Source organism: Borostomias antarcticus (genome assembly GCF_949987555.1).
Source record: "Borostomias antarcticus genome assembly, chromosome: 4".
NCBI lineage: Eukaryota > Metazoa > Chordata > Actinopteri > Stomiiformes > Stomiidae > Borostomias > Borostomias antarcticus.
The window spans coordinates 9,180,138-9,192,209 of record NC_140237.1 but is presented as its reverse complement, the minus strand read 5'-3'; the positions used below and the strand labels follow the sequence as shown (position 1 = coordinate 9,192,209).

Sequence of the window (12,072 nt, the reverse complement as noted above, 5' to 3'; positions counted from 1 at the left end):
GCCAGGTACACACCTGTAATACTGACCTGAGACAGCCAGGTACACACCTGTAATACTGACCTGAGACAGCCAGGTACAGTACACACCTGTAATACTGACCTGAGACAGCCAGGTACACACCTGTAATACTGACCTGAGACAGCCAGGTACAGTACTCACCTGTAATACTGACCTGAGATAGCCAGGTACACACCTGTAATACTGACCTGAGACAGCCAGGTACAGTACACACCTGTAATACTGACCTGAGATAGCCAGGTACACACCTGTAATACTGACCTGAGACAGCCAGGTACACACCTGTAATACTGACCTGAGACAGCCAGGTACAGTACACACCTGTATTACTGACCTGTGACAGCCAGGTACACACCTGTAATACCTGTTCTGGCCAGGTTGCCAGGTTTAGCACGTTATTATGACAGTTATTATCTCTCTCTCCCCCCCCCCCCCCCTCTCTCTCTCTCTCTCTCTCTCTCTCTCTCTCTCCTCTCTCTCTCATCCAGTGTGATCTTTTTGCTGGCACTCCACCTGTGTGTCTTCACCATGATAGGCATGCTGCTGTTCGCTAAAGGGGAGGTGAGGCCGACACCCTACTCACAGGCCTACACATGTCCCACACGCACGCACACACGCACACACACACACACACACACACACACACACACACACACACACACACACACACACACACACACACACACACACACACAAACCATTCTAAACAACCAACTATTGTCTTCTTACCCATGTGGATTGGTGTTTTCTGTTATCTTAGAGCAGCACCTAGTGGTAGAAATATAGTATTGCTCCTTGAAGCCTCAGTTAATTTAGCCTGTTTCAGCTGTGGTTGTTTTTAAAGTGCTCTATAAATAACATTGAGTTGAGAGTTGAGTGGGGAAAAAAAAGTTTTCATGATGTATCTGGCTTCCAGGCTACATTTAGTTGCCACTGCGCCAAACATTCAACACTCTACTCATGACAAAACAAAGCACAATATTCACATCTTAATGGTTGAACGATGATGCCATTGTCCAGACAGAGACTAGGCACTATATAAAATACAGCCTGAGTATTTGTAAAGGATCATTAGCAGTACTGTGAGCTCTGTGAGTATTTTTAAAGGACGGTGAACTCTGTTAGCACAGTATTTGTACAGGACTGTGTGTACCAGTACTGGGAACTCTGTGAGAACTCTGTTCTATATCGGTACTGGGAACTCTGTGAGAACTCTGTTGTATATCGGTACTGGGAACTCTGTGAGAACTCTGTTGTATATCGGTACTGTGAACTGTGTGTGGTCCTGAGCAGAACCCGGAGGAGAACGGGGAGTGGGAGATGTACTTCAGAGACCTGCCTCGCTCTCTATCCTCTCTCCTGGTCCTTCTCACCACTGCCAACAACCCTGACGGTACCGCCACTCAACTGGACTTCACTTTCACCTTACTCTACATTATTTTACTTGGACTTTATTTGGACTTTAATTTGATGTTTACTTTGACCCTACTCTGCGGGTGCTAGTTGTAACCCAGGGTGTGTCTCTTGTCCTGTACCAGTGATGATCCCTGCCTACTCCCTCAACAGAGGATACTCCATCTTCTTCATCCTCTTCAGTGGATTTGGTGAGATCTAGGGGAATAACTTGAGCTGTAATACGGATCACTTCAGATCCAGGGGAATTGCATGTGTTCTGATGTGGGTCAATATTAGACTCATGTCATGAACCGGGGTCGGCTCCAACAAACCATGCGTCAAGCCGAGTATAAAGGTTTTACAGTGTAGCACTTCCTGATGAGCTCATTCCTACATGTCTGCTGATATTTGATCACAGTCTGTCCTGTCCCTTTCCTCCCTCTCCCCCAGGAACCTACTTCCTGATGAACTTACTGACGGCCATCATCTATAACCAGTTCAGAGGATACCTGCTGGTGAGTTCAGAGCTGGGTTGAGGGTGCAGGGCTGGGTCCAGATTTGAGGGTTGAGGGTCCACGGTTGAGGGTTCAAGGTTGAAGGTCCAGGCAGGCCGAGGTCCAGGGTTGACGGTTTGGGTTTGAAGGTCCAGGGCTTGGTTGAGGTTTGGTGGTTATACAGTAGATACAGTGTACTGTATCCACTGTATGCTAACACTGATACTACTGTTGTGACTGTCCTGTAATGGCTGACCATGCTAACGCTCTTGTGTGCCCTCGGAGGCAGCCTACTGCATGTGTGTGTGTGTTCATGTCTCCCATTGCATTCGTGTCTTGGAGTGTCAAGTCGACAAATAAAGCCTTCCTTTTCTTCTTCTTCTTCTCTTCTTCTTCTTCTGTCCTGTCAGATGTCTGTCCAGACGTCCATTATCAGGAGGAGGCTGGGTATTCGAGCTGCCTTTAAGGTGCTGAGCTGCCGGACCACTGGTCAGAACGCTGGCCAGGCTACCGCACAAACACCATTGGAAACGTAAGATAACACACACTCACACACGCACGCACCCAAGCACACACACACACACACACACACACACACAATAACACACACTCCCAGAGACAACCAGAGTGTGTGGGTGTGTGTGTGTGTGTGTGTGTGTGTATGTGTGTGTGTGTGTGTGTATGTGTGTGTGTGTGTGTGTGTGTGTGTGTGTGTGTGTGTGTGTGTGTGGTCCCCAGAGAGCGCGTGCGGGTGGATGCAGTGCAGCAGGTCATGTCCAGCGTCCAGATGAAGTCTTTCTACAGACAAGCTATCATTAAGGTGAGAACTACCGTCACTGGACACCACAGTCTCTCTCTCTCTCTCTCTCTCTTTGTCTCTCTCTCTCTCTTTGTCTCTCTCTCTCTCTTTGTCTCTCTCTCTCTCTCTCTCTCTTTTTCTCTCTCTCTCTCCCTCTCTCTCTCTCTCTCTCTCTTTGTCTCTCTCTCTCTCTCTCCCTCTCTCTCTGTACAAGGTGTCAGCAGCTGCCTTGCATGCATGAATGTGGGTGAATGAGAGGACATTGTAACATTTAACAGTCAAATAATGAGGCGGAGACTAAACAGATTTGCGGTCCAACATATTCCCTATTGTTTGAGAACTTCGATCTTACTTGCTGCTACTGTAAATCAAAATTCCAGTTAATTGACGTTGTCGATTAACCGCTGATGAGGAGTAACATTATTAGGTGAGCTCGTCCAGGGAGGGAGGAGTCAGTCAGGTTGCTGATTGGATAGCTTGTAGATTTTGATGCAGCTGTCAACAAGACCTACTTTCGTAGGTCCGTTTTCGTAGGAGGCTCCTGTTTCGCGATGTTGTGAATTATAATATTAAAACTACAGTTTTCACTGCAATTATTTTGGTAGGGACAATTCGTGCGTGTTTGCGTGGCTTTGGTATAGACATGTCCCTTGCGTCCATATACAGTATAAAACCTATGCTGACTTCTCTCTCATGTGCCTTAAACAGGAAGTGCAACAGTACTCAGATGGTTTCATCCAATGGGAGGCCTTCAGGAAGTTGTTTGATGAGCTGGACAAGGACCGGATCAAAGAGGTGTGGCCGCTTCTCCTACGTCTTGAGCATGGAGGCGGAGGCTTCCTCCTTCAAGCGGTTGGTGCTCTATGCACTAATCCCTTTGTGTGTGTGTGTGTGTGTGTGTGTGTGTGTGTGTGTGTGTGTGTGTGTGTGTGTGTTGCAGCACCCTGCCATGCCCCAGTATGCCTCCCCCTTTCTGCAGAGGCTGCAGGTGGTCTTCAGCCACTACTACATCACTCTGCTGGGCAACGCTGTGGCTCTTGCTAACATCATGTGTGTCTGTGTAAGTCTGAGAACACACACACACACACAAACACACACACACACACACCACACAGATACACCCTGTTTGTGAACAGTAGTTATCTGTCCTTCTTGTAGGCCATTCTGGTGCTGAACTCAGAGAAGTCTGTCTCTGAGAGGGATGACTACTACCTGGAGGTAAGCAGCTGCTCCCCTTCCCTGGCTGAGGCCTGGGTGCATCTTGTGTTACAGATGTTATGGCGGCGTCCATCTTTTATTCGTCTAACGCAATGTTGGCATCCATCTTGTGTTCTGATGTCACGGTGACATCCATCTTGTGTTCTGTTGTGAAGGTGGCGTCCGTCTTGTGTTCTGATTTATGGTGCGTTCGTTTATAACTGGGAGGTGGCAAATTGCGACTTGCTACTAGGAATGATTAAATAAAACGCCGCATGAACTCGCACTTCCTCGTCGCAAATTCGGATATGTTTCTCAGCCCCAGTTGCCGGCTGACGTCAACATAATATCATATCATCATCACATCATTCGCTATAGCTCGAATGCACACAGGTCGGAGGTAGGTATTTTGCCACTTGCGACTTGCCACCTCCGACCACAAACGAACGCACCATTAAAGTCGGCATCCATCTTGTGAGTGTGACAGTATCTGATGGCCCTACAGGTGATGAACTGCTTCTTCATCCTGTACTACCTGCTAGAGATGTGTCTGAAGATCCTGGCCTTTGGCTGGAGGGGCTACCTGTCCTACAGGAACAACATCTTCGACGGCTTCCTCACGGTCCTGCTGCTGGTACAGGAGTCTTTCCACAGGAGCCAGTTGAAATATGAACCGTCTTTAACTATATGATCATAAGCAGGACATCAGAAGATGTGTTTCCCTCTTAGTGATGTCATCCCGAGTGTGTCTTGTTTGGTCTTCTCGTAGGCGCTCCAGATCTCCATCTTGGTCACCTACAGACTTCCCTATTCTAAGTGGTAGGTGTCCATTTAGGTGTTATCTGTGTATGAAGGTCGCATAGTTTGGTTTTACTCGGCAATGTAAATGCATGTGTGTGTGTGTGTGTGTGTGTCCTAGGACCCCAGCATCCCAGGGTCGGTTGTCTCTGTGGGAGATGGTGCGTCTGGTCAACATGCTCATCGTCTTCCGTTTCCTGCGCATCATCCCCGACATCAAGGTAAGTCCGCACCGCACCTGGCCCTGAACGTGCTCACAGTTGGCACTTGTCCACTGGTCTCACTGTACTGGGACTGGTCCACTGGTCTCACTGTACTAGGACTGGTCCACTGGTCTCACTGTACTGGGACTGGTCCACTGGTCTCACTGTACTAGGACTGGTCCACTGGTCTCATTGTACTGGGACTGGTCCACTGATCTCATTGTTCTGGAACTAGTCCACTGGTCTCACTGTACTGGGACTGGTCCACTGGTCTCACTGTACTGGGACTGGTCCACTGGTCTCATTGTACTGGGACTGGTCCACTGGTCTAATTGTTGTGGGACTGGTCCACTGATCTCATTGTTCTGGAACTAGTCCACTGGTCTCACTGTACTGGGACTGGTCCACTAGTCTCACTGTACTGGGACTGGTCCACTGTTCTCATTGTACTGGGACTGGTCTCATTGTACTGGGACTGGTCCACTGGTCTCATTATGATGACCCAAGTATTGTGAGACAGAAACACTGCTCTCCATTTCAGCTACTGGCACCACAGATCCTCACCTGTCCCTCCCACCAAGCTCAACATGCAGAATGACAAGGTTGTTGTTGGAGTGGTTTGGGTTACAGTCTAGTGGTAATTGGTGGCTGTTGTCTTCTGTCTATAGCTGATGGCCTTGGTGGCCAGCACCGTGGTGGACCTGGTGAAGAACCTCCGGGCCTTCGCTGGCATCCTGGTGGTGAGTGGTCCATAGCCCCAACCCTAGGCCTAGCCCTAACACCCCTAACACCTCAGTAACATGCTGTCCTCTATCCGTAACATGTCTGTAACATGTCCTCTCTCAGGTGGTGGGGTGTACTATAGGTCTGTAACATGTCTCCCAGGTGGTGTACTATAGGTCTGTAACATGTCCTCTCTCAGGTGGTGTGGTGTACTATAGGTCTCTAACATGTCTCTCAGGTGGTGTACTATAGTTCTCTAACATGTCTCCCAGGTGGTGTACTATAGGTCTGTAACATGTCCTCTCTCAGGTGGTGTGGTGTACTATAGGTCTCTAACATGTCTCCCAGGTGGTGTACTATAGGTCTCTAACATGTCTCCCAGGTGGTGTACTATAGGTCTCTAACATGTCTCTCAGGTTGTGTGGTGTACTATAGGTATCTAACATGTCTCCCAGGTGGTGTACTATAGGTCTCTAACATGTCTCCCAGGTGGTGTACTATAGGTCTGTAACATGTCCTCTCCCAGGTGGTGTACTATAGGTCTCTAACATATCTCCCAGGTGGTGTACTATAGGTCTCTAACATGTCTCCCAGGTGGTGTACTATAGGTCTGTAACATGTCCTCTCCCAGGTGGTGTACTATAGGTCTCTAACATATCTCCCAGGTGGTGTACTATAGGTCTCTAACATGTCTCCCAGGTGGTGTACTATAGGTCTCTAACATGTCTCCCAGGTGGTGTACTATAGGTCTGTAACATGTCCTCTCTCAGGTGGTGTACTATAGGTCTGTAACATGTCCTCTCTCAGGTGGTGTACTATAGGTCTGTAACATGTCCTCTCCCAGGTGGTGTACTATAGGTCTGTAACATGTCTCCCAGGTGGTGTACTATAGGTCTTGTAACATGTCTGTCTATGTGTCTCTAACATGTCTTTTAGGTGGTGTACTATGTGTTTGCTGTGTTTGGGATCTGGCTGTTTGAAGGAGCTATTACCCCACAAACACAGATGAGGTAGTATTCACACGTATTCACACTAGAGTCCTGTTCTGTTCTACTCTATTCTATTCTATTCTAATGGACATTCCTATGTTTGTCTTTTTGTGTGCGTGCGTGCGTGTGTGCGTGCGTGCATGTGTGTGTGCGTGTGTGTGTGTTTATCCTCCTCAGAGAGATCTCTAACTCCACTATTGAGAACATTACCACTAACTTCACCATGGAGTGTGGGTCCTACGAGCAGCTGGAGTACTGGCCCAACAACTTTGATGACTTTGCTGTGAGTTACCTATTGTGAAGTTACCTGTTGTGAAGTTACCTATTGTGAAGTTACCTATTGTGAAGTTACCTAATGTGAAGTTACCTAATGTGAAGTTACCTATTGTGAAGTTACCTATTGTGAAGTTATCTATTGTGAAGTTACCTATTGTGAAGTTACCTATTGTGAAGTTACCTATTGTGAAGTTACCTATTGTGAAGTTATCTATTGTGAAGTTACCTATTGTGAAGTTACCTATTGTGAAGTTACCTAATGTGAAGTTACCTAATGTGTTGCACATGGAACTGAGTCATGGTGAATTGTGTCGGTTTACATCTGTCCTCTGTCTGATCAATGAATTAAATTATATTCTATATTATTATATTAAATTTCAAAATTCATTTAATTCACTTAAATGTACTTTATTGGCATGAATGTTAAAGTTAGAAGCAGTTCACACCAAAGGGACAAAATCTAGAACTAGAGAGGGAGCTGGTAGAGGGCAGACCTCCGCCCCTGAACGCCTGAGTCAGCATGCAGGGTGTGATACTTAGTCAGTCTGTCTGAGTCAGCATGCTGGGTGTGATACTTAGTCAGTCTGTCTGAGTCAGCATGCAGGGTGTGATACTTAGTCAGTCTGTCTGAGTCAGCATGCTGGGTGTGATACTTAGTCAGTCTGTCTGAGTCAGCATGCAGGGTGTGATACTTAGTCAGTCTGTCTGAGTCAGCATGCACATTAGGGTGCTGATACTTAGAGTCAGTCTGTCAAAAATATACTAGTGGTGCATCACTGTTGGAGTTTATGAACAGCTGGGTTTGACACAGCTGGGGTTAGCCGAATGGGTGCTCTTTTGCTCTGCTCTCTGCTGTAACTCAGCTACCTAGCTAGCTAGCTAGATATGACAGGGCCGATAGCAGTAATCTAGCTAGTTACGAGCATACTAATTCAAAGAACTAGCTAATTCAAAGCAGTTGATCTTCGGCATGATTAAACAGGTTCAAATGAATGGAGGCAGGGGTGTAGTGGTAAATCCAGAGGTGGATACACTCTCAGCCTCATTTTAAAGAGGTGGGTAAAGTGAGTTTCCTTGGGTTTACCCTCCACTTCACCCCTGAATGGAGGTGAATGGGCGGCCATATGTGGGCAGTTGTGTGGCGCCCCCCTCGGGTCAGAGCCAGTGGGGGGTGGTTCGGTGCACTCTGGGTTCTCCCACAGCACTGCTCAGTCTAAACCCCGTCTCAAGGCTTTTTGGAGCTCTGTGCGCACACACATGCATGCCAGCACCACATGTTTGGTATTGCTGCATTCGATACATGGAGAGCTTTATGCCAGTCCAAACCTTGTGACCTTCCCGCGTTGAGATACGACCGTTTCAATCCCCACCATTGACAATGAATGAGGGAGATTTTTTGCAATTTTGCGTTTGCTCTAGGCAGAGGTATTTATGAACACATATGGACGGAGAATTAAAACAATCATAAAACAGCAGTAACATTATTAATATAATCAAGTTCCATCCATCCATCCATCCATCCATCCATCCATCCATCCATCCATCCATCCATCCCATACATACATACATACATACATACATCCATACATACATCCATCCATCCATCCATCCATCCCATACATACATACATACATACATACATACATACATCCATACATACAAGCGGCCGAAATTTGTTTTCTCCGGAGGGTGGCTGGGGTCTCCCTGAGAGATCGGGTGAGAAGTTCAGTCATCTTTTGCGTCGAAAGGAGCCAGTTGAGGTGGTTCGGGCATCTAGTGAGGATGCCTCCTGGGCGCCTCCCTAGGGAGGTGTTCCAGGCGTGTCCGGCTGGGAGGAGGCCGCGGGGTAGACCCAGGACCAGGTGGCGGGACTACATCTCCGCACTGGCCTGTGAGCGGCTAAAGATTCCCCAGGCAGAGCTGGTTGATGCTGCTAGGGAAAGGGATGTCTGGAGCCCCCTGCTGGAACTGCTGCCTCCACGACCCGACCCCGGATAAGCGGATGAAGATGGATGGATGGATGGATAATCAAGTTATATAATATATTCTCTCTCTGTCTCTCCATTACCCCCCCCCCCTTCTCTCTCTCTCTCTTTCACTCAGTCATCCATCGTTCTGCTGTACAACATCATGGTGGTCAACAACTGGCAGGTTTTCACGGACGCCTACTCCAGATACACCTCAGAGTAAGAACAGGACATCACATCAAACATTACAACACCACACCTCACCACATTATACCAGCCGGCAGCAACAATTCACGCTCATACTATAAATACATATTTCTGGCTATACATGATAGCTAAACTAAGCCAGCTACTATAAATTATAATTTAGAATAACGTTACAATAACGTTAGTAGTACTAACCCGAAGCTAGCTGCTTAGTCTCCGGGTGAGCTGCTGCCTGGCTCTGTGTCACTTTCAGAGTCAAGATCCACCACCACATTCTCATGAACCCTCAACAATCTTTAAAAAGCTGCAAATATCCATCATTTCATTTGACTTTTCACTCTCCCCGACCACAAAGTTCAGACCACTGCCTCATCTGCAACAGAAAATTCTGTGTGCACTGCGTGTTCATGGGCTCAGAACTCAGACAGACTGACTCGTCTTTTTTAGCCATCGAACTTCAACTTACTGCTCAATTTGAAGGAGGTGATTTGTGTATGTTTAGGTTAGGAGAATATTAGGTATATCTCTTTTTTCCCCTGTTGTTGTTGGGGTTTTTTTTGGGGGGGGGGCTTCATCACCCCTAGCAATGCTTCTGGGATACATATGACGAATAAAGATCTGATTCTGAATCACACAGGACTGTGCAGTAACAACAATGTAACTTGAAGTTTGCAGCCTGTAGTTCCACTAGAGGGCAGTATCTCACACGGTCTGAAACATTTTGGTCTTACTATGCTACAGCACCCCGCATTCTCTGCTGGTGCGGTCTTCAGTATTGTAGTGTTCAGTATGCATAGTGTTCAGTATGTTCTCCTCCTCTAGGTGGTCCAAGGTGTACTTTGTGTGCTGGTGGCTCACCTCCTCAGTCATGTGGGTTAACCTGTTTGTGGCTCTCATCCTGGAGGTAGGACATATCCGCACAGACCTTCCACAGCTCCATCAATCCTACATCTTTCCTCCTCCTCCTTCTCCTCTTACTCCTCCCCTTCTCCCTCTCCTCCTTCTCCACCGCTTTCACCTCCACCTCCTCTCTCTCCTCCTCCTCCTCATCGCTTCCACCTTCTTCTCCTCCTCCTTTAGGTTTCTCTATGTAGGACATGCATAGGTCTAACACAGAGAATACACTATTTATCTATCTATCGTTCCCTGACTTAGCAGTAGTAACTATAAGTTGAAACCATAGTAATAATTATGCAACGTGTGTGTGTGTGTGTGTGTGTGTGTGTGTGTGTGTACTCAGAACTTCATCTACAAGTGGGACCGAAGTTATACTTGTTCATCTTCGGATATAGAGAGAACAGGATACGAGACCTCGATCCAGCACATGTTCCAGTAGGTCATCTCCTCTCCTCCTTTCCTCACCTCCTCTCCTGTGTCTTCTCTTCTTCTCTCTCGTAATCTCTCCTCCTCCCACCTCTCCTGTCTGATTCTGTGTTTTCTTGTCTCCAGAAAAGACATACAGGAGCCCACAGAGGAGGAGCTTCTCAGCCAACTACACCAACACCCCCACCTCCACCTGCACTGGTGACCCTGACCCACCCTCCACACCCACCCTACCACCCCCAACACCCCACCACCATCCTCCACCCCCATCCCTCCACCCCCGACCACCATCCTCCACCCCCATCTCTCCACCCCCAACACCCCGCCACCATCCTCCACCCCCATCCCTCCACCCCCAACACCCCACCACCATCCTCCACCCCCATCCCCCCATCCCTCCACCCCCAACACCCCACCACCATCCTCCACCCCCAACACCCCACCACCATCCTCCACCCCCATCCCTCCACCCCCAACACCCCACCACCATCCTCCACCCCCATCCCTCCACCCCCAACACCCCACCACCATCCTCCACCCCCATCCCTCCACCCCCAACACCCCACCACCATCCTCCACCCCCATCTCTCCACCTCCAACAGCCCCAACCACCCTCCACCCCAATTACTGCACCACATCCCTACACCACAAACAGGTCTGGACAGGTTACCACAGAGTCTCAGAATCAAAATCTGAATCAGAATGTGGTTTATTTGCCAAGTATATTTTCTCATACAAGAATTTTGCACACAGGACCCGTCTCCTGGGCTGACTGAGTCTTGACCTCGATAGGTAACCACTAGCCTCATGAGACCATCCTGATCTTGGAAGCTCACATTCTGTTCGCAAATCAGTCTGGATACTCTCCATAAAGATCTGCTTGTGCCAGATTAGAAAACGATCTCGTCAAGCAGCGTTCTGTGAGGACATACAAACAGCTACGCTAAGCTATTTTTTAAAGTGCCTGCCCTTTTTCAGACAGTTTCCAACAGAGAGTTCTCCAATTATGTGAAGCAAACCATCTGGCGTGTCAGGTTAGATCACACAGTCTCCTGGACAGACTGAGTTTGGACCTGGACAGGTGGGACCCCCCAGCGCTAGTCTCCTGGACAGACTGAGGCTGGACCTGGACTGGTCAGTCTCTGTGTGGGGCTCACCAGAGGAACCTGTGGAATAAACTTAGAAGATATAAGACTTATATAATAAGACTAGATACATCAGACTTCCCTATCCGCAGGTAGCAGTGATGAGCATTTCTGACTTCTAGACCACTTCTTCTGTGCATCACTTAATTATCTCACTTCAATGGTGATTTTGAATCACACAGTAGTTTGATTGAGAATATTTCTTCAGGAGCAGAAAGGGAAAGGCTTGCTTGTTTTGATATTTATTTGCTGTTGTTTTAAGCAGTGTTGCTAGCTGCACTGATAATATGGTGAGAATGTGTTTCATGAAGTAAGTGCTCAGTGAACCTGTCGTCCCCCACCCATGATGCATGTCGTCATCGTGTACAGATGTTGAATGAAATTGGTCGTCTTCTCATCAATCTAGCAGTCAGCAAAATTGACCAGATGTCAAGAGATGGACATCATTGGATTATTCTCGGCCTACATAATCTAGCTGTTCTTGTTTTGAGCAGTTTGGAGGTGAATAGTATCGAGGTGTAGCACGGAGAATAACCTC

The 12,072-nt window shown here is 47.7% G+C and overlaps 1 protein-coding gene across 1 annotated transcript in view; it reads left to right on the top strand.

Annotated features, from left to right (window-relative positions):
- Positions 1-10,594, top strand: part of tpcn2 (two pore segment channel 2) — a gene marked incomplete at both ends in the record, with an annotated part of 18,211 nt that extends 7,617 nt beyond the window's left edge. The window contains 19 exons of the mRNA XM_084437289.1: positions 507-579; positions 1,312-1,411; positions 1,557-1,622; positions 1,864-1,928; positions 2,318-2,439; positions 2,646-2,727; positions 3,415-3,501; positions 3,647-3,766; positions 3,865-3,924; positions 4,409-4,537; positions 4,673-4,722; positions 4,823-4,922; positions 5,573-5,644; positions 6,564-6,637; positions 6,794-6,899; positions 8,996-9,078; positions 9,889-9,970; positions 10,307-10,398; positions 10,516-10,594. Of these exons, the coding sequence (XP_084293415.1) occupies positions 507-579; positions 1,312-1,411; positions 1,557-1,622; positions 1,864-1,928; positions 2,318-2,439; positions 2,646-2,727; positions 3,415-3,501; positions 3,647-3,766; positions 3,865-3,924; positions 4,409-4,537; positions 4,673-4,722; positions 4,823-4,922; positions 5,573-5,644; positions 6,564-6,637; positions 6,794-6,899; positions 8,996-9,078; positions 9,889-9,970; positions 10,307-10,398; positions 10,516-10,594 (1,642 nt within the window). The remainder of the gene's footprint in view (positions 1-506; positions 580-1,311; positions 1,412-1,556; positions 1,623-1,863; positions 1,929-2,317; positions 2,440-2,645; positions 2,728-3,414; positions 3,502-3,646; positions 3,767-3,864; positions 3,925-4,408; positions 4,538-4,672; positions 4,723-4,822; positions 4,923-5,572; positions 5,645-6,563; positions 6,638-6,793; positions 6,900-8,995; positions 9,079-9,888; positions 9,971-10,306; positions 10,399-10,515) is intronic.
- Positions 10,595-12,072: the final 1,478 nt, after the last annotated feature.